Consider the following 21,504-nt stretch of genomic DNA (forward strand, 5'->3'; position numbering starts at 1 on the left):
AAAATCTTCCCAAAAATAAAAGTCCTGGACCAGATGGTTTTACAAATGAATTCTACAAAACTTTCAAAGAAGAACTAATACCTCTACTTTTAAAAGTCTTCCAGAAGATTGAAGACACTGGAATACTCCCTGCCAGCTTCTATGAAGCCAACATCACCCTGATACCAAAAGCAGACAGGAACACAACCAAAAAAGAAAACTACAGACCAATATCTCTGATGACCATAGATGCGAAAATATTGAACAAAATTCTAGCCAATCGGATACAGCAGTATATCAAAAAGATTGTTCATCATGACCAAGTGGGGTTTATCCCAGACATGCAAGGTTGGTTTAATATACGTAAATCAATCAATGTGATCCACCACATCAACAAAAGCAAGACCAAAAACCACATGGCCATATCAATAGATGCAGAGAAAGCCTTTGACAAAATACAACATCCCTTTATGATCAAAACACTACAAAAATGGGAATAGATGAAAAATTCCTGAAGATAGTGGAGTCTATATGTAGCAAACCTACAGCCAACATCATACTCAATGGTGAAAAACTGGAAGCATTTCCCCTCAGATCAGGTACTAGACAGGGATGCCCACTATCACCATTACTATTCAACATAGTGTTAGAAGTTCTTGCCATAGCAATCAGGCAGGAGCAAGGAATTAAAGGCATACAGATTGGAAGAGAAGAAGTCAAAGTCTCCTTATTTGCAGATGACATGATAGTATACATGGAAAAACCTAAGGAATCCAGCAAGAAGCTTTTGGAAATCATCAGGCAATACAGTAATGTGTCAGGCTATAAAATTAACATTCAAAAGTCAGTGGCATTCCTCTATGCAAACACTAAGTTAGAAGAAATTGAAATCCAGAAATCAGTTCCTTTTTCTATAGCAACAAAAACAATAAAATATCTAGGAGTAAACCTAACCAAAGAAGTGAAAGACTTGTATACTGAAAATTATGAGTCACTACTCAAGAAAATTGAAAAAGACACAAAGAAGTGGAAAGATATTCCATGTTCATGGGTTGGAAGAATTAACATCATCAAAATGAATATATTACCCAGAGCCATCTATAAATTTAATGCTATCCCCATCAAGATCCCAAGCACATTTTTTAGGAGAATAGAACAAATGCTACAAGTGTTTCTCTGGGACCAGAAAAGACCTAGAATTGCCAAAATAATCTTGAGAAAAAAGAACAGAACCGGAGGCATCACACTCCCAGATCTCAAACTGTATTATAGGGCCATTGTCATCAAAACTGCTTGGTACTGGAACATGAATAGACACACTGACCAGTGGAATAGAATTGAGAGCCCAGAAATGAGGCCCCATACCTATGGACATCTAATCTTTGACAAAGGGGCCCAGAGTATTACATGGGGAAAGCAGAGTCTCTTCAACAAATGGTGTTGGAAACAATGGGTTGAAACATGCAGAAGAATGAAACTGAATCACTGTATTTCACCAAATACAAAAGTAAATTCCAAGTGGATCAAGGACTTGGATGTTAGACCAGAAACTATCAGATACTTAGAGGAAAATATTGGCAGAACTTTTTTCCGCATAAATTTTAAAGACATTTTCAATGAAACGAATCCAATTACAAGGAAGACTAAGGCAAGTATAAACCTATGGGACTACATCAAATTAAAAAGCTTCTTCACAGCAAAAGAAACCACTACCCAAACCAAGAGACCCCTCACAGAATGGGAGAAGATCTTTACATGCCATACATCAGATAAGAGTTTAATAACCAACATATATAAAGAGCTTGCCAGACTCAACAACAAGACAACAAATAACCCCATCCAAAAATGGGGGGAGGACTTGGACAGAATATTCACCACAGAAGAGATCCAAAAGGCCGAGAAACACATGAAAAAATGCTCCAAGTCTCTGATTGTCAGAGAAATGCAAATCAAGACAACAATGAGATATCACTTCACTCCTATGAGAATGTCATACATCAGAAAAGGTAACAGCAGCAAATGCTGGAGAGGGTGTGGGGTCAAAGGAATCCTCCTGCACTGCTGGTGGGAATGTAAATTGGTCCAACCTCTGTGGAGAACAGTCTGGAGAACTCTCAGAAGGCTAGAAATGGACCTACCCTCTGACCCTGCAATTCCCCTCCTGGGGATATATCCTAAGGAACCCAACACACCCATCCAAAAAGATCTGTGTACACATATGTTCTTGGCGGCACAATTTGTAATAGCCAAAACCTGGAAGCAACCCAGGTGTCCAACAACAGATGAGTGGCTGAGCAAGTTGTGGTATATATACACAATGGAATACTACTCAGCTGTAAAAAATGGTGACTTCACCGTTTTCAGCCGATCTTGAATGGACCTTGAAAAAATCATGTTGAGTGAAATAAGTCAGAAACAGAAGGATGAATATGGGATGATCTCACTCTCAGGCCGAAGTTGAAAAACAAGACCAGAAAAGAAAACACAAGTTGAACCTGAAATGGAATTGGAGTATTACACCAAAGTAAAAGACTTTGGGGTGGGTGGGTGTGTGGGGAGAATACAGGTCCATGAAAGATGATGAATGACATAGTGGGGGTTGTATTGTTAAATGGGAATCTGGGGAATGTTATGCATGTACAAACTATTGTATTTACTGTTGAATGTAAAACATTAATTCCCCAATCAAGAAATAAATTATTAAAAAATTAATATTTATTTATTTTCCTTTTAGTTGCCCTGTTTTTTATTGTTGTTGTAGTTACTATTGTTGTTGTTACTGATGTCGTCATTATTCGATAGAACAGAGAGAAATGGAGAGAGGAGGGGAGACAGAGAGTGGGAGAGAAAGATAGACACCTGCAGACCTGCTTCACTGCCTGTGAAGTGACTCCCCTGCAGGTGGGGAGCCAGGAGCTCGAACCTGGATCCTTATACTGGTCCTGGCACTTCCTGCCACGTGCGCTTAACTCACTGCACTACCATAAATGTAATAATTTTAATTATAATTTTTCTTTCTTTTTCTCTTTTGATAGAGAAAAAGAGAGATACAAAGGGGGAAAAGGGAGGGAGAAAGAGAGAAAAGGAGACATCTGCAGCAATATCCTACACAGGTGGCAGTTGGAGGCTTAAACCATGCATAGTAACACATACACTCCACCAGGACAGCTACTACCTAGCATCTCTAAATGTAAAAATTTTACACACAATTAAAAAATAGTCATTAATGAGAAAGAGAGAAAGAGAACCTGAGCATCACTCTGGCACATGCTTTGCTGGGGGAGAAAACGCTGGGCTTTATGCTAAGAGTCCCACACTTGACCTACTGTACCAACCTTCACCAGTGCTACATGTAAATTTTAATTTTTGTATGTTCCATGGAAATTGATGACAGGTTGATTGACTGATTGATGCATTTTACCAGAGCACTGATCAGCTTGGTTTGTGGTAGCGCAGGGATTGAACATGGAACTTCAGAGCATCAGGCATGAGAGTCTTTTTTTTTTTTTAAATTTATTTACCCTTTTGTTGCCCTTGTTGTTGTTTTTATTATTATTGTAGTTATTATTGTTGTTGTTACTGATGTTGTTAGATAGGACAGAGAGAAATGGAGAGAGGAGGGGAAGACAGAGAGGAGGAGAGAAAGATAGACACCCGCAGACCTGCTTCACCGCCTGTGAAGTGACTCCCCTGCAGGTGGGGAGCCGGGGCTCGAACCAGGATTCTTTTTTTTTTTTTTTTTAACTTTTAAGAATATTTTATTTAATTTTTATGACATGAAAGGCAAGGAAAGAAAGATACAGCTAGAAAAACTGGTGTACTGGTCAAATCTGGCTTATAGTAATGCTAGGGATTAAACCTGGGACTTTAATGTCTAAGGGAGTCTTTTGCCCCAAAACACCTATTTTTAAAGAGAAGAAAATGTTTATTGTTTTTTACTTTAAACATTAACTTTTCTTCCTCTTTTTTTTTTTTTAAGAAAGGATTAATTAACAAAACCATAGGGTAGGAGGGGTACAACTCCACACAATTCCCACCACCCAATCTCCATATCCCACCTCCTCCCCTGATAGCTTTCCCATTCTCTATCCCTCTGGGAGCATGGACCCAGGGTCATTGTGGGTTGCGAACCAGGATTCTTTTTTTTTTTTTTTTAACATTTTATTTATTTATTCCCTTCTGTTGCCCTTGTTGTTTTATTGTTGTAGTTATTATTGTTGTTGTCGTCGTTGTTGGATAGGACAGAGAGAAATGGAGAGAGGAAGGGAAGACAGAGGAGGAGAGAAAGATAGACACCTGCAGACCTGCTTCACCGCCTGTGAAGCGACTCCCCTGCAGGTGGGGAGCCGGGGTTCGAACCGGGATTGCGAACCAGGATTCTTAAGCCTATCCTTTTGCTTCGCGCCACATGCGTTTAACTCGGTGCGCTACCCGCATGAGTCTTTTTGCGTTACCATTATGCTATCTGTCCCTTCCACAAGTTGATCTAAATATTAAGACAATATGAAAACAAGTTATTTTAGGTTGAAAAAAATGCCACAGTTACTTTGTTACTTTGAATAATAAAAGGAAACTCCCTATGGGTTGCATTTTACCTTTCTGTTACAATTACATGTATATGTGTAGAATTTTGGGAGTCGGGCTGTAGCGCAGCGGGTTAAGCGCAGGTGGCCCGAAGCACAAGGACCGGCTTAAGGATCCGGGTTGGAGCCCCTGGCTCCCCACCTGCAGGGGAGTCGTTTCACAGGCGGTGAAGCAGGTTTGCAGGTATCTATCTTTCTCTCCCCCTCTCTGTCTCCCCTCCTCTCTCGATTTCTCTTTGTCCTATCCAACGATAGCAGCAGCAACAACAACAACAACAATAATGACTACAACGATAAAAAAACAACAAGGGCAACAAAAGGGGAAAAAATGGTCTCCAAGAGCAGTGGATTCGTGGAGCAGGCACCTGGAGGCAAAAAAAAAGAAAAAAGAATTTTATTAAAATGTTTTTGAATGTTTATATTGGTTAATATCTACATCTTTCAAATTAAAAGACAGTTGTGGTATCTCTCTCTTTTTTTTTAACCAGGAAACTGCTCAGCTCTGGTTTATGGTGGTACAAGGGACATTGGAGCTTCAGGCAAGAGTCTTTACACAACCATTATGCTATCTACCCCCACCCTAGATGTGGTAGCTCTAGGTTAGTATTTTACAGTTTTTGCACGGAAACTGCCTGAGAATGTTATCATTGGTGATCCAAAAGGTGGCACAGTGGATAAGGCATTGGACTGTCATGCATGATAGTCTCGAGTTCAATCCCTGACAGCACATGTGTCAGAGTGATATCAGTCTGCTTCTTTCTCCTCTTATCTTTCTCATTAATAAATACATAAATTCTTTTAAAAATATTGTCTGAGTTGGGCAGTGGATTAAGCACAGGTGGCGCAAAGTTTAAGGACCGGGGTAAGGATCTCGGTTTGAGCCCTGGCTCCCCACCTGCAGGGGAGTCGCTTCACAGGTGGTGAAGCAGGTCTGCAGGTGTCTGTCTTTCTCTGCCCCTCTCTGTCTTCCCCTTCCTCTCTCCATTTCTCTCTGTCTTATCCAACAACAACGATAACATCAATAACAACAACAACAATAACTAAAACAATAAAAAAACAAGGGCAACAAAAGGGAATAAATAAATATTTTAAGAATGTTATCATTGCATAATACAAATACAATAAAAATGCCCAAATATTTAGATATTATGTTTAATGTTCTTTTTTATTCCCTTTTGTTGCCCTTGTTTTATTGTAGTTTTTACTGATGTAGTTGTTGTTGGATAGGACAGAGAGAAATGGAGAGAGGAGGGCAAGACAGAGAGGGGGAGAGAAAGATAAGACACCTGCAGACCTGCTTCACCGCTTGTGAAGAGACTCCCTTGCAGGTGGGGAACCGGGGGCTCGAACCAAGATCCTTAAGCCAGTCCTTGCCCTTTGTGCCACGTGCGCTTAACTGTTGGACTCCCAGGAATCTTCTAATAGGCTATATATAGAAATCTAGGAGGAACAACACTTTAAATTTCATAGGTGCGCAAATAATCTGCACATGCATGTACTTAAAAATCTACAGGAACTGAAGAGCATGCTCTTACTGAATTATTATCTACCAAGGGAGCTCTCAAGTCATAAATGCCATTATATTCAATCATGGTAACAGTGCACATGCTGTGTTATCACTAACTAAATGTAAAATGACTGGAATCTTTGGAATTCCCTTCCCCCCACTAATTCAACAAAGCCCAGATTTGTTGTTCAGCACACACAGATGCATCTCCTGAAGCTACCCAAGCATAGCTGCTTTTTCACTGATCAAATCGTTTATGTTCTGAATATTGGTCATTTGCATATCTTCTAAGATCTGTGTGCCTTGAAGACAAATAGTGGAGGAAACAGATTGTAGCAAATCTGTTGAGGCAGTTGATATTAAGAACTAGATTGACTTTACACTTTAGCAGAACATTTAAGGGCTGGCTTATTGTGTGGATATGTGCCAAAGTCTTTGTTAAAGCTTTTGCAAATCTCCATCTGCCAGAATGAAAATATGAGCTTCTGGCCTTTAATAGCTGTATAACAAAGATGCTAAATTGGAGAATGGAATTTCAAAAAACAAATTAATTCCCATCCCATTATTTAGAAAGCTATTCATGGGATATGAATCTTTGCTATCTAAAATAACCTCACTAAAAGCAGGCAATTAGTAGATATTTGAAAAAGAAAACAAAAGCAGCAAGAACTGTTCCAAAACTAGACAATGACTTAATTCAATTTAATCATAAATTTAGGGTTACATCAGAATTACATACATTGTAATCAAGACTACAAATATTCAATATATATATTTCAGAAATATTACAATCAGAACACAGTTTTATCTTACATGTAATGAATATGTCTTATTTCACTTGAATTCACTTTAAAGTTTTCAGATTACAAATGGCATTCTTTGTGTTGTTTCCCTTGATACTTAGCACAAACATGTCTCTATGGCTTATGACAAGTTCCTAATATTGATGTATATATCTTTAGACAAAGCAAAATATTCACTTGGAGAATATATATAAGCAAAGTACTCACAGTGGATGATTTTCTTTCTTTTTTTTTTTTTTGTCTTTTCTGGGCTTCGTTCCAGGTTAACTTTTTCAGGTACAAATATGGGGGCTGGGGGTTGGGGTGAAGGAGAAAGAGCAGGGAGAGAGAGAGAGACACCACAGTACTAAGGCTTCTCTCAGGGCAGTTGGAGGATTGGCTTGCACCTGGGTTGCTAATATGGCAAAGCAGGAACCCAGCTGAGTTATCTTGCAGATTTGGATATTTTCTATTGATTTTTTTTTTTTTTCAGTTACTGCCTCAAAATCCTTCACATCACTAACACTTAAATAGCAGTGAGTTTTGGGTTAAGATAGTACTGTGAGTAGGGAGTTGGTAGCACAGCGCATTAAGCACAAGGACCGGCATAAGGATCTTGGTTCCAGCCCCTGGCTCCCCACCAGCAGGGGAGTCGCTTCACAGGCGGTGAAGCAGGTCTGCAGGTGTCTATCTTTCTCTCCCCCTCTGTCTTCCCCTCCTCTCTCCATTTCTCTCTGTCCAATCCAACAACAACAACAACATCAATAACTACAATAAAACAAGGGCAACAAAAGGGAATAAATAAATCTTAAAAAAAAGGTGCTATCACTTGCTCAATTAAAAAAAAAAAAAAAGGAAGGTCAGAACATCACTCTGGCATATGTGATGCTAGAGGTCAATTCAGGACCTCATGCTTCCAAGTCCAGTGATCTACCACTGTGCCACCTCCCAGTCCACTGGACAATAAATGATATTGACTACGTGTTTATTAAATCCTAGAATCAAGGACAAGTATGTAAATAACCCATTGTTCAACTTTACTTCAAGAGTAAGCACTTTAAGGAGGTAGTAACTCAGGGGTGGGTGGTAGCGCAGCGGGTTAAGTGCACATGGTGCAAAGTGCAAGGACGGGAGAAGACTGAGGAGGGGAGACACCGCAACACAGTTCTAATGCTCCTGAGGCTTCTAGCTTCCAGGTGATCCCATGTGGCAAGTGAGAACTTGAGCTTGGGCTCTGTACGTGGTACAGTGTGTGCTCTACCACGTGAGTTACCTCACAGCCCACTCAGGTAAAAAGAAGTTTTAAAACTTAAGAGGGAGAACTGGAGCATCACTCCGGCATATATGATGCTTGGGATCAAACTCAGGAAGGACCTCATGCTTGAAAGTCATATGGTTTATTCATTCGCCCCACCTCCCAGGCCATTTTGGGCAAATTTTATTTTATTTTATTTTTGCTTTTATTGACACTGGTGCCTGCACAATGAGTCCACCACTCTTGGGGGCGCATTTTTTAAAATTTGATAGGGCAGAGAAATTGAAAGGGGAAGAGAGAGTGAAAGAGAAACCTGCAGATCTGCTTCACTGCTTGTGAAGTATCCCCCCACCAGTGGGGAAGTAGGGGTTCGAACTCAGGTCCTTGCACATGGTAACATGCATGCTTAACTAGGTGCATCACCACCTGGCACCCTTCAGGCAAAACTTTAACTACATGTTTTATGAATCTGAGTGAGCAAGTCACATAGCTAAAAACTTAGCACTAACATACAATGATAACTTCACTGTTCTGTTGATTAATATATGGAGAAAATATCCATAAATTAAATACTATAATGGAAACTATGCAGAACTCTCCTAGGGGGTCAGGAGATAGCTTATCCAATAGTGAGTGTCTACCTTACTTATGCGCAAGACCTCAGGTTCAATTCCTGGCATTACATGCACAGTACTAGGGGAACTCCATGGATAGTGGAGTGGTACTGTGCTGTCTCCTCAGTATCTGAAATAAAGAGCATGAAAAATTAGGCCTGGGAGTGTTGGAATCACACATCTCTGGTTCTGACACCATAGAAAGGAAAAAAAAAAAAAAAAAAGAAAGAAATCCTTCCATGGTCCAGGAGGTGGTGCAGTGGATAAGGTTTGGACTCTCAAGCATGAGGTCCCAAGCTCAATCCCCGGCAGCATATGTACCAGACTGATATCTGGTTCTTTCTCTCTCCTATCATTGCTCATGAATAAATAAAATCTTAAAAAAAAAAAAGAAAAATTAGGCCAGGGAGTGTTGGAATCACATATCTGAGGTTCTAACACCACAGAATGGAAAAAAAAAAAAAATCCTATGGTCCAGGAAGTGGTGGTGCAGTGGATAAAGCATGAGGTCCAAGTTCAATACCCAGAAGCACATGTACCAGAGTGGTGTCTGGTTCTTTCTCCTTTTTCAATAAATAAAATCTTAAAAGAAAAAAATCCTTCCAAACAAATCTGTTATGATGTATAAGTAAAGACTGAAAGCTTTTTGTTCATTCCCTGGCAGCACATATACCAGAATGATGTCTGGTTCTTCCTCTTTCTTATTAATAAAATCTTACAGAGTAGAGCAGTAGTGCAGTAGGTTAAGTGCACGTGGCACAAAGTACAAGGACTGGCGTAAGATTCTGGTTCGAGCCTCTGGTTCTTCACCTGCATGGGAGTCACTTCACAAGCGGTGAAGCAGGTTTGCAGGTGTCTGTCTTTCTCCCCCTCCTCTCTTCATTTCTCTCTGTCCTATCCAACAATGATGACATCAACAATGATAATTACAATAGAACAAGGGCAACAAAAGGGAATTAAAAAAAAAGAAAAAATCTTAAAACAAAACAAAAAACCACCTTTCACAACCTTAAAGACTCACTCAACAGAAAAATGAAAATCATTCAGTCAGCTATCAGACAGTGTCACTCATAGTGCAATGTAATTGAAACACGTGATTTTGTTAAAAGAAAAAAAAAGTAGACAAATTGTTAAGACTTTGTGAAAAGCATGGTTGTTATCCTGAGGAAGGGGATTTTGCAAGGTGGTGATGGGTGGAGTTTGGAACTATACTTCTGTAACCTTATGATCTTGTAAATTATTAAATCATTAATAAACACAAAAAAACTCATTATAAAGACAGTGAAATAGAGTAGAAAATAGAATCACAGAAATCGTACCTTACAGTGAAGCTGTTTTTGGTGGTACCAAGCTGTATACACACACACACACACACACACACACACACACACATCACTGCTTCTGGGTCAACTTTTTTTTTTCCTCTTCCAGGGTTATTGCTGGGTTCGGTGCCTGCACCATGAATCCACCGCTCCTGGAGGCCATTTTTTCCCCCCTTTTGGTGCCCTTGTTGTAACTTCGTTGTGGTTATTATTATTGCCCTTGTTGACGCAATTCGTTGTTGGATAGGACAGAGAGAAATGGAGAGAGGAGGGGAAGACAGAGAAGGGGAAAGATAGACACCTGCAGACCTGCTTCACCGCCTGTATAGCGACTCCCCTGCAGGTGGGGAGCCGGGGGCTCGAACCGGGATCCTTACGCCAGTTCCTGTGCTTTGCGCCACATGCGCTTAATCCACTGCGCCACCGCCCGACCCCCCTGGGTCAACTTTTAAAATTTTATTCTAGAAAGATGAGAGACAGACACCATAGCTCTGCTCAATCATCCTTGGGGCATTCCATATGGTGCCAGAGCTTGAATCCAGGGCCTGGCACATGGCACTGTGCAGGACTTGGTTAGCAAGCTAACCAGGTAGCTGATGAAATTATTTAACAGTGAAGAAAGGATATAAGTGGTTAGTAAAAAGAAACTATGTATTCCATAAACACAACACACAAACACCCACTCTGTAGCACACACACACACCAGTAGAAAATCATGGAATAGTTCATGATTTTGTAGTGAACAAAGCTTTCTAAAAAGGGACATCAAGCAACATTATTTAAAAAAAAAAGACTAAATTAAAAACTCCTGTTTATTAAAAATAAATGAATAAGAGACAAGCCACAGGCAAACTAACAAGGGCTAAAATGAAGAATATATAAGTAATCTCATAATCAACAAATAACTCCAAAGAAAGACAGGTGCAAAACTTGTCAGATTTTAAATTATATGTATATTCTGCTTTGGTAGCTACTGCTGAATAATCTGAGATCTGAACAAGTAGTTTGTGAAAGAGAGTATTTACATGGTCACAAACATAATAAAATGTGCTTAATCTCATCAGAGAAACATGTTTAGATCATAATGCAGTATTAGTACATATCCAGTAGAATGGTTAAAATGAAAAAGTATTTGCAAGATATGTAACGTTAGATCAATTACTTTGGAAAACTGTAGTACCTACTGAAACAATATAAATGCCTACTCTATAAAAAATATTTCATTCTTGAATAAATACACAACAGACTTACATACATAAGTAAACTAAGTTACATATTCAGAAATGTTTGTAATAGCCTGGGAGCTGGCTGAGTAGAGGCACCACATATGCCAGAATGGAACAAACAGTGCTCTGGTTTGGGTCTCTTTCTCAAATAAGTCAGTCTTTAAGATTCCAACCTATTTGCTGCAGCATACTTTGTAATATTGCCAACATCTATTAATAGCAGACTGGATGAACTGTGGTTATTTACAAGCAATTGCTAAATTCTATAGTGGTGAAAAATGAACAAGTTACTATACATACAACAAAGCTCAAAGTCCCAAGAGAAAACAACTTAGTGGCTGATCTGTTCTGATTACCCTAGATGTTGATCACATTCACACAGGCATACTTTGAATTTTTTAGTTACAAAAGTGATGTGCTACAGATATTTCTGGTGAATGAATATGACCAAAATGTCTGAGGAAAAGCAGAAATCCTAAGGAGTCAACATGATTATTCAGCTTTAAGAATTTCTTTATAGTCGTAGGAGAGGTGGCTTAGTGGGAAAAAAAGCAAGCTTTGCAAACCTGAAGCCCCAAGTTCAATCCTGGCATTACATATGGCCAGCATAGTGATCTGGCCTCTAATACTAAACTGATCTTAATATTCTGACATTTAAAGTATTATTTTCTCTTTTCACAGCTATCCTTCCCCTTTTTTAGTCATGTAAGGTTACTTTCACTTTAGCCTCAATTTTTTTTTCCACTCTTATATGCAAAGGGAATATACAAATGTCTATCAATTTCAATCCGTCAGAATTTTGTTTTTTCAAATTTTTATTTATAAAAAGGAAACTGACAAAACCATAGGATAAGAGGGGTACAACTTCACACAATTCCCACCACCAGAACTCTGTATCCCATCCCCTCCCCTGATAGCTTTCCTATTCTTTTAACTCTCTGGGAGTATGAACCCAAGGCTTCTGTAATTGCTTCCCAGCTGAAAGTGGGCGTTGACAGGTCAATCCATAGTTCCAGCCTGTCTTTCTCTTTCCCTAGGGGGGAAGGGCTCTGGGGAATCAGGGCTCCAGGACACACTGGTGGGGTTATCTGTCCATGGAAGTCTGGTCAGCATCATGCTAGCATCTGGAACCTGGTGGTTGAAAAGAGAGTTAACATACAAGGCCAAACAAATTGTTGACTAATCATGGACCTTAACGCTGCAATAGTGCAGATGAAGAGTTGGGGGGGGGGGTGTTCCTCCATTTTGTAGATAGCTAGTAGGCATATTTTAGTTAAATTCCAAAGGGCCTGTGGCTATACTACCATGTCAAAATTTTATGGATTAAAACTATTGTCTAACCAACCCCCTTTTCCAACTCTCATCTCTATTTGGTTTCATGTATTTATTATTGGATAGAGACAAGGAGAAATTGAGAGGGAAGGGGAAAGCAGAGAGAAAGAGAGACACCTGGAGCTCTATTCACCAGTCGTGAAGCTTTTCCCTGGCGGGTGGGGACCAAAGGCTTGAACCTTGTGCACTGTAAAGTGAGTGCTTAACCAAGTTGTGTAGTAGGTAGAGTGCTGAACTTCTAACCATGAGGCTCTGTGTATGATCCTTGGTATTACATTTGCTAGGAGGATGCCATCATTCTGCTTTTCTACTTCATGAAAATAAAAACAACCCCCCCCCTCAAAAAATAAAATACACAAAAATTGCAAAGTAACTTTTCTATGAAAGGTGTCCTTCAGTTTGTAACTAAGAGATTATACACCATTCATACTAATAGGTAATAATGAGCCAACAGGTGCTCAGGAGATGGCACACTAGATAAAAGTGTATACTTAAAAAAAAAAAATTTACTTATCCCCTCTTGTTGCCCTTGTTTTATTGTTGGAGTTATTCTTGTTGTTGTTATTGATATCGTTGTTGTTGGACAGAACAGAGAGAAATGGAGAGAGGAAGGGAAGACAGAAAGCGAGAGAAAGATAGACATCTGCAGACCTGCTTCACTGCCTGTGAAATGACTTCCCTGCTGGTGGGAAGCCGGGGGCTCGAACCAGGATCCTTATGCTGGTCCTTGTGCTTTGCGCCACGTGCACTCAACCTGCTGCGCTACCACCTGACTCCTGATAAAGTGTATACTTTATATAAAACTTTACATAAAATGTATGCTTTATATAAAATTTTATACAAAACTCAAGCATGGAGTTCTGAGGTTAACTGAATATGCCAGAATGGTAGTTTGGTGTTATCTCTCTCTCACCTTTCTCATAAATAAATACACCTTTAAAAAAAAGAGTGAAGAGTAGATAGTACAATGGTTACATAAACAGACTCTCATGTTTGAGGCTCCAAAGTTCCAGGTTCAATCGCCCACACCACCATAAGCGAGAGCTGATCAGTACTCTGGTTAAAAAAAAAAGCCAACAGGAGGGAGGTGTTCATTAAATGTAATTTGTAGAAATGAGTAATAATAATTAAAAAAAAAAAGACAAGTAGACATTATAAAATTGTTTTTTTTTTTTTAATGGCAGGTCAAATATCCGGAAACATACATATATTTCGATAGTCATCTAATCCCAGTTGAATTCAAATATTAAAGATTAAAGTAACACACACGAGCTAAGAGAATTCAATATTGTTCCAAGGCACTTACTGAATCTCCATGACTAGATGAAAACAAAGACAATTAGGGTGGACAATTAGACAGTATATAATATAAAAATAACTTTTTGCTTACAATTTACAAAATGTATTATTATTACAATCTTTGATCTCTGATAACCTGTAATGCTGGCTGCATGAATCCAGCAATTTTAAAATTCAGTAACTATTTCTAAAACTCCAGGGCAAATAATTTACAAATAAGGTACACAAAGATTTAGACCATGCAGAAATTTCTTACATCTTCTGTTAATATCTTAACTGCAACTTTATCAAATTATATACTTACTTGCCCTGTACATATACAAAATAATGCATACATGATAAAACATTAGCAAAAGAGTAGTCCTTACTCAATTTATCATAAAAGTATTACTATATTAACATGTCTACAAGCAGCGTGTAACAGGGTTAAGAGACATTAAGGCAATAATACTTGAAGTTACAAAATAAACCATATGTAATACTTCTTTTCCTAAGTGTAGTATAAGGCAGGTAGATAGTCCCCCCAAAAACCAAACCAAACCAAACCAAAACAAAAAAACCCAAAGGTAACGATCTACACTGCTGGTTAGTCCCACATTTTATGATGGAATACTATAAACCTGGCTTTCAGTGGCACTTAAATTTTCCAGTATAACTTAAAGTGTCTTTCGCTCCCTGAATCATGTCCATTCTGAAGGTGGATCTCTTGGTCCTTTGGGTTTTCCACAGCGATTACCAAAACCTATAACCAAAACACCACAATAACTGGTCATTGTTCAGGAATATGCAGGTACTCATTTTCTGGAACTGATGCAAATCAATTCTTAATTTGTTTATGGCAGCTGAAAATAATAGCTTTTCATGAAAATAAAATCAGGTGCAAGGATACAGTAAGCAGAGTACAGTACCTGCACATATGAGGTTACAGATTTGATTCCATCACCATATAAGCCTGAGCCTAGAGGTGCTCTGCTCTCTAAGAAAAAATATTTTTGGAGGCTGGGCGGTAGTGCAGCGGGTTAAGCAAGCGCATGTGGCGCGAAGCACAAGGACTAGAGTAAGGATCCCGGTTCGAGCCCCTGGCTCCCCACCTGCAGGGGAGTCGCTTCGCAAGTGGTGAAGCAGGTCTGCAGGTGTCTATCTTTCTCTTCCCTGTCTTCCCCTCTTCTCTCCAGTTCTCTCTGTCCTATCCAATAACAACAGCAGCTATGACAACAATAACAACTACAACAAGCTCAACAAAAATGGGAAAAATGGCCTCCAGGAGCAGTGGATTCATAGTGTAGGCACCGAGCCCTAGCAATAACCCTGGAGGCAAAAAAAAAAAAAAGTCATTTAAAAAAATTTTTCATATCGCACCAAAGTAAAAGACTCTGGGGTGGGGAGAATACAGGTCCATGAAGGATGATAAGAGGACCTAGTGGGGGTTGTATTGTTTTATGGGAAACTGGGGAATGTTACGCATGTACAAACTATTGTATTTACTGTTGAATGTAAAACATTAATTCCCCAATAAAGAAATAAATTAAAATTTTTATTTTATTTTATTATTTTTTAAATTTATTTTTAATTTCTTTATTGGGGAATTAATGTTTTACATTCAACAGTAAATACAATAGTTTGTACATGCGTAACATTCCCCAGTTTCCCATAAAGCAATACAACCCCCACTAGGTCCTCTACCATCCTTCATGGACCTGTATTCTAACCCACCCACCCACCCCAGAGTCTTTTACTTTGGTGCGATATATTATTTTTATTTTATTTTACACCAGAACACTGCTCAGTTCTGGCTTATGGTGGGGCTGGGGATTGAACCTGGGACTTCAGAGCCTCAGGCTTGAAAGGCTTTTGCAGAACCATTATGCTATCTCCCCAGCCCCCAAAGTCCTTTTTTTTTGGGGGGGGGGGGATAGGGAGATATCAGAGCACTGGAATATCCACTGGTGATTTTGCAGTCTTATTTTATTTTATTTATTTTTTTACCAGAGCACTGTTCAGCTTTGCTTTATCGTAGTGCAAGGGATTGAACCTGGGACTCTGGAGCCCCAGGCATGAGAATCTCTTTGCATAACCATTATGCTATCTACCCTCACCCATGTTGGCAGTTTTAGGGGGTGCTGAACTTTGGTTACAGGCATGGGCAAACACTCTAAACAAGGTAAGCTATTTTTCTGGCTTAAAAGGGAGACAAGCCAGAGCACCCCTTTGGCAGATGAGACACTGGGGATGAAAGTCTGATGCTCTAGCAGTAGATTATTTCCCTGGCCATTTAAGATAAAATTCTAAGATATTTCAGAAAGATCTGTTATGACCTTTCCTCATTCTTGCCAACATGAACTAGTGACACTTATAAAGTATTTAGTAAATAAATTACCAATATCTGTGGCTTCTGTTGGACTTTCTGATATTTGCTCTTTCTTGTTACTGCAAATAGATGGGCATTCTGTACACATCTCTGTCACCATAATCCCTGCTGGATGATCTTAAATGCAAAACAAAGTCAGTGTTAATCACTATCACTTGTGGCATATGTTCATTCCACTAATTGTTTTACGGTGGTAAGATCCCCCCCCCCCCATGAGTATTTTACAGTAAGAAATACTAACATTGGATAAGAAGTTAAGCAAATTTTTATTCTTGATCATAATTCTAGAGGCCCAGATTAGTGTAAGAGCAAAAATAGGAAATCTTTTACGGTACTTTTGAGTGCACCCACAAATTTGCAATGAGCACTGATGCAATATGAAGACTGTTGCTATGCTCTTACTTTATTTACTTGATTTTAAACATATTTGAGCTGTTACCCTATGCACCAAAATCTTAAAGTAGTAATTGCAGTTGAAATACTTTTATATGGAAACCAATCCATTAACTCATGAACTCATTGTTTGCTCTGAAATTTTTGTGTTGCATATTTTCATGTGTGTGTTCAATTCTAAATATATAAGCTTCTACCAAGTATTGGGTTACTGGACAAGTTATGACTTGCAAAACATGTCATGACTTTTCCAACAACCTGATACTATGATCTACACATTCTTCCACAACCTTTCCATATCCGCTACAAGCAACTTTCCTGGAAATTTGAAATACAACTAAAATAGATGCTCTTGTCTTCAGATGCTTAGTCTTGAAAGGCCTGAAAACTTTTTTCTGTATAGGGCTAAAGATTAACATTGGTGGCTTTGTAAACCACATAGTTTGTCACATAATCTTCATTTTTATTTTTAAACAATTGTTAAAGTTCAGTGAACTTGGAGCAATGTTGTGTTCTTTGTACTTCTATTTCTGTTTCTCTCTCCTTGAAATTAATAATTAAAAAAAAAGCGGGGGGTGCAGCATGAGGGAGTCTGCTGGGAGTGATGAAATTGTGCAGGAACGAGAGACCTCTCGGGCAAAAAACCAAGACAAACCCACACATTTGTTCAGTTAAGCAAACCAAGGACGTGGCTTGAATAGTTCTGTAGGATAGTTTGCCAACCACTATAGGCAGAGAGAAAGGATAGGGAAAGTCAGACAAACATATTACTTGTTATAGTATACTTGCTATAGTTAGTAAAATAATGTGCATAGGGTTCAATCCCTAGCACCAAAACAATAAGCAAGTAAAATCGTACCCACAAAGTGTAATGAGAATAGAGAAGAAAAGCATACAGATATAACTAGTATAGTGAGGTATGCAGGGATTCTAGAAGGGATGATCGAGACTATAAGCCTTGAATTTCTTTTTCTTTTGGGACTGAAGAGTGTTCTGGTCTTGCTCATGAGAAAGGAGTTGGCAGATTTTAAGGGGCCCACCAATAGCAGCAGTAGTATAATAAAGACAAAACTAGCATTGCTACATATGAATGCCTATCCAGTGCTGGCCACAATGTTTGATAATCCATGTGATTTAATATTCTTAACTATCTTCTATTACTATACTTGCTTATTGTTTTGGTGCTAAGGATTGAACCCTATGTACAATATTTTATTAACTATAGCAAGTATAGAATAACAAGTAATAGTGTAGTAATAGTAGGCACTATTACTATCTCTTTCACAATGAAGAAAAGTGAAGTTCAAAAAGATGAGGTAACTTGTCCAAAGCTATACAGGAGAGTAAAACAACAGAAAAGGAGAAATAAGAGGGGGGAGGGGGATGAGAGAAACCAAAAAGGTTTCAAATTAGATGGGCTTGACTCTAAAGCTTTTCCTCTTTTCTTTTCTGTTACCTCAGGAAAGTAGAAAGCCTCATTAGGCTCAGCTCTAAGGTATAATCATGAAAGAGTAGCAGAAGCAGAAAGGAAAATAATGGCAGAAATGATAGCTTAGTTGGGGAAACTGTATAGGCTACAATGAGATATTTTACATGGTCAGTGATTTATAAGAAGAGTTACTCGACTCCTATTTTACTATAACTTTTACAGCAAAAGTTATGTGGTAGAAACATTCTTTAACAGCATTATAATATTGGGCTGAGTTATAGAATTTTACTAGCCTTTCAAAAAGTTGAAGTCCTAAAAGGAGATTTCAATAACAATGAATTTTTAGGGACCAAATTCAACTATCTAAATTAATCTGGGGTCATATGTTCAAATAACCGCTAGATCTAAATTTTAATTAGTTTTATAAGAAATAGAAATAAAATGGAACTATCTAAAAATTTCTTTTCTGCTATTCTATACCTACTGGTGGTAAAATGACCTTCCAGATTAATGATAATAAATACAGTAATTAATGTGAAGGAACTGAACTTCAATCCAGGTTGTACAGAGTTGTCTTACATATTTTCACATGCAGAAACAACCAAGTAAGTAGCATATACCATGAGGCAAGCGTAATAGTTAATACAATCTGTGGCACAGTCTATAATAAAGTGTTGGGATCTCAAGCAAGAGGTCCCAAGTTTGATCATCGGCACTGCATGAGCCAAACTGATGCTCTGGTTTTCATTTTCCTCTCTTGTAAGAAAATAAACCTTTTGTGGTCCGGGATGTGGCACAGTGGATAAAGCATCAGACTCTCAAGCATGAGGTCCTGAGTTCAATCCCCGGCAGCACATGTACCAGAGTGATGTCTGGCTCTTTCTCTCTCCTCCTATGTTTCTCATTAATAAATAAATAAATAAATAAATAAACAAATAAAATCTTTAAAAAATACACCTTTTAAAAATTCTACAGTAAAAAAGCAAACAAAGCCTATTAACTTACCACATTTTTCACTTCCACATAATATCATGCCCTATAAGGAAGACATTTAATAGCTATTACCACACATTCATTTCATTCATTTTATTTACAAATAGTTAACAAAATGGTATAAACATATAATCCAAGAAATCAAGGGCAGTCACGGTTCCCAGTGTCAAACAAGTGGGGAACCTATGGCATTTTCTGTTAGACTTAAAAACTTTCATGTATGCTGCTCTATATTGGGAGTAAAAGGATACAGGAATTTCTGTCTGGATGGAAAGTGAAAATGCAGGAGTTATTATAAGACACAGTATCATCAGTATAGATTTATGTGCCAATTAAACTATCACAATGCTTAAAATCAATTATAAGATGCATATCAATTTCATAAGTATTAAAATATATAAGGGAAATATAATAACAAAACTTTTCTTAAATGTGAAAAAAAGCTTAATGTGATCAGAAAAGTCAAAGGGAGGGTTTACATTTTTAGGTCTACAATGAAAGAAAAAAGGGAAGTACTGTTACTATGGTCCTAAGAATATTAACTCCTGACCATTCATACTTCTAGAAAGCAATCTAGAACGTGGCATAATTTGCAAACTTCACAAGTAATTAGGGAAGGTAATATTCTGAAGTGATCACGGTCCTATGTAGATCATGTTGCCCTTTCAATTTTTTTTTTCAGATCCCACATTTTATATAGGCTTTTCATCTGAAACCTCAGCATAAAATATGCTGATCAAAAATTAAATTTACTAGTTTCAAGATGATGGTTACTGTAACAAACTGCAAGAAAAACTAACAAAAGAGCAAAAATGTTGAGCTATAGCTATTCCAATCCCAAAAGGACTCACTTCAGATTTTTTTTGTTCAGACTGTTCCTGACTTTGAAGTTCACTCCATTCAGATCTTACAGGTGTATCTGAGAAAAATGAAATCTTACAATGAAAATTAACATCTCTAATTTTTGAAATGTCTTCCATTAAGGCAATATATACAGATTCCATAGATTTTTAGAAATGATAGTTTTCTTGTTTTATGTCACTCCAAGAAAAAATTTTAAGCTTCCTTTCTTAAAACTGAATTAAAAGAATTCACTAGTCAGTTTACTGTAAGTTTATTGTAATAGACTGACAGACTAATTTTATATTAAGTATACCACACCTCATTGTTTTTAACATCCATAAAAATCAGCTAAAAGGAATCAAATATTAGTAAAGTGTAACTCAAATTAGACCAGTGAGTACCTCCACTGAGCATAAGATACTACAGATATGTCAAAGTTGCTTCTGTACTATCAGGGGGCTATAGGGAGAAATAGATTATTGATGCTTTCAGCTATGGCTACTTTCTCCCAGCTCTGATACTTTGGTGGCTTCACGAGGCCTTCAATTAACATCAGTCTAATGCCAATGTGCAACCTGACTTACCTCTAATAGCAATATGAAGCAAATGTCTGTTCACAACTAAATTATTTTTAAAAGACAGGAAGTCAAATTGCAAATACATTTGTAACTGCATTTAACTGGATTCTAGTGATGATTAAAATGCAGCTACTTTAGCAAATTTCCCCCCTTTTCTTTCTGTGGTACCAGGAATTGAATTCAGGGTCTCATGCATGCAAGCTCTTAGCTCCATTACTGAGCTCTATCCCTAACCTCGCTCTATTTTACCATTCTTAACGAAGAAATAATATCATTTTACTTTTCATACATGGAATTAAGACATTTCTTAATATCAGTTTAAACCTGTTTTTGACCTAGGCAGCACAATAGCAACAAAATTAAAATAAGCTATATTGTTCAAAGTTTATTATTATTGTAGAATAAAATACAAAAAAGTATGAGACACTTACTATGTTCACTTGCTACTACAAATGATTCAGGAGTTCTTTCAGGTAGGGGAGGAGGTGAATCTTCACTAACATCAACATCTAAATTCAATACACAAAAATGTGGATAATTAAAAATCAATGTATTATCCAAACAAGAGGATTTTGCTGCTCATCACCAGAAATAAGAGAAATGATTTCTAAAAATGCAAGAAATGAACAAGAATTCCTTAAAATTCAACTTGCTATCAGGAAGAATTATGAAGTTTACTGAGCAAAGAATGAACTCTACCACTACTGCAATGAGAAAATGATTTTCCTGACACCATGTAGAAAGGAATCACATTGTCTCAGCCTGAAGGCCAGCAGGCAAATAACTCAATCTCACTCACTGGGCCTACTGCTAGTACGCTGACTACAAGAAGGAAAAGTTTTCATCATCTAGCTTAAGGCAGTGCTGTCTAAACTGGATTTAATTGCTCAAGTCCTTCCATGAGTTTTGCCCTACTATGCACCATCTGTCCTATTTACTTTTAAATTCCTACTCATCTTAAACTTACGTATTTCAATCATGTTTTACACAGTAGTGACTAA

The 21,504-nt window shown here is 38.0% G+C and overlaps 1 protein-coding gene across 1 annotated transcript in view; it reads right to left on the reverse strand.

Annotated features, from left to right (window-relative positions):
• Positions 1 to 13,748: 13,748 nt before the first annotated feature.
• The window catches only part of PTPN12 (protein tyrosine phosphatase non-receptor type 12), a 76,931-nt gene continuing 69,175 nt past the window's right edge, over positions 13,749 to 21,504 (reverse strand). The window contains exons 14-18 of the mRNA XM_007530797.3: positions 20,935 to 21,012; positions 19,934 to 20,001; positions 19,095 to 19,125; positions 16,277 to 16,384; positions 13,749 to 14,641 (exon numbers count right to left, since the gene is read on the reverse strand). Of these exons, the coding sequence (XP_007530859.1) occupies positions 14,580 to 14,641; positions 16,277 to 16,384; positions 19,095 to 19,125; positions 19,934 to 20,001; positions 20,935 to 21,012 (347 nt within the window). The 3' untranslated portion in view covers positions 13,749 to 14,579. The remainder of the gene's footprint in view (positions 14,642 to 16,276; positions 16,385 to 19,094; positions 19,126 to 19,933; positions 20,002 to 20,934; positions 21,013 to 21,504) is intronic.

This window comes from Erinaceus europaeus, chromosome 8 (assembly GCF_950295315.1).
Source record: "Erinaceus europaeus chromosome 8, mEriEur2.1, whole genome shotgun sequence".
NCBI classification, from domain to species: Eukaryota; Metazoa; Chordata; class Mammalia; order Eulipotyphla; family Erinaceidae; genus Erinaceus; species Erinaceus europaeus.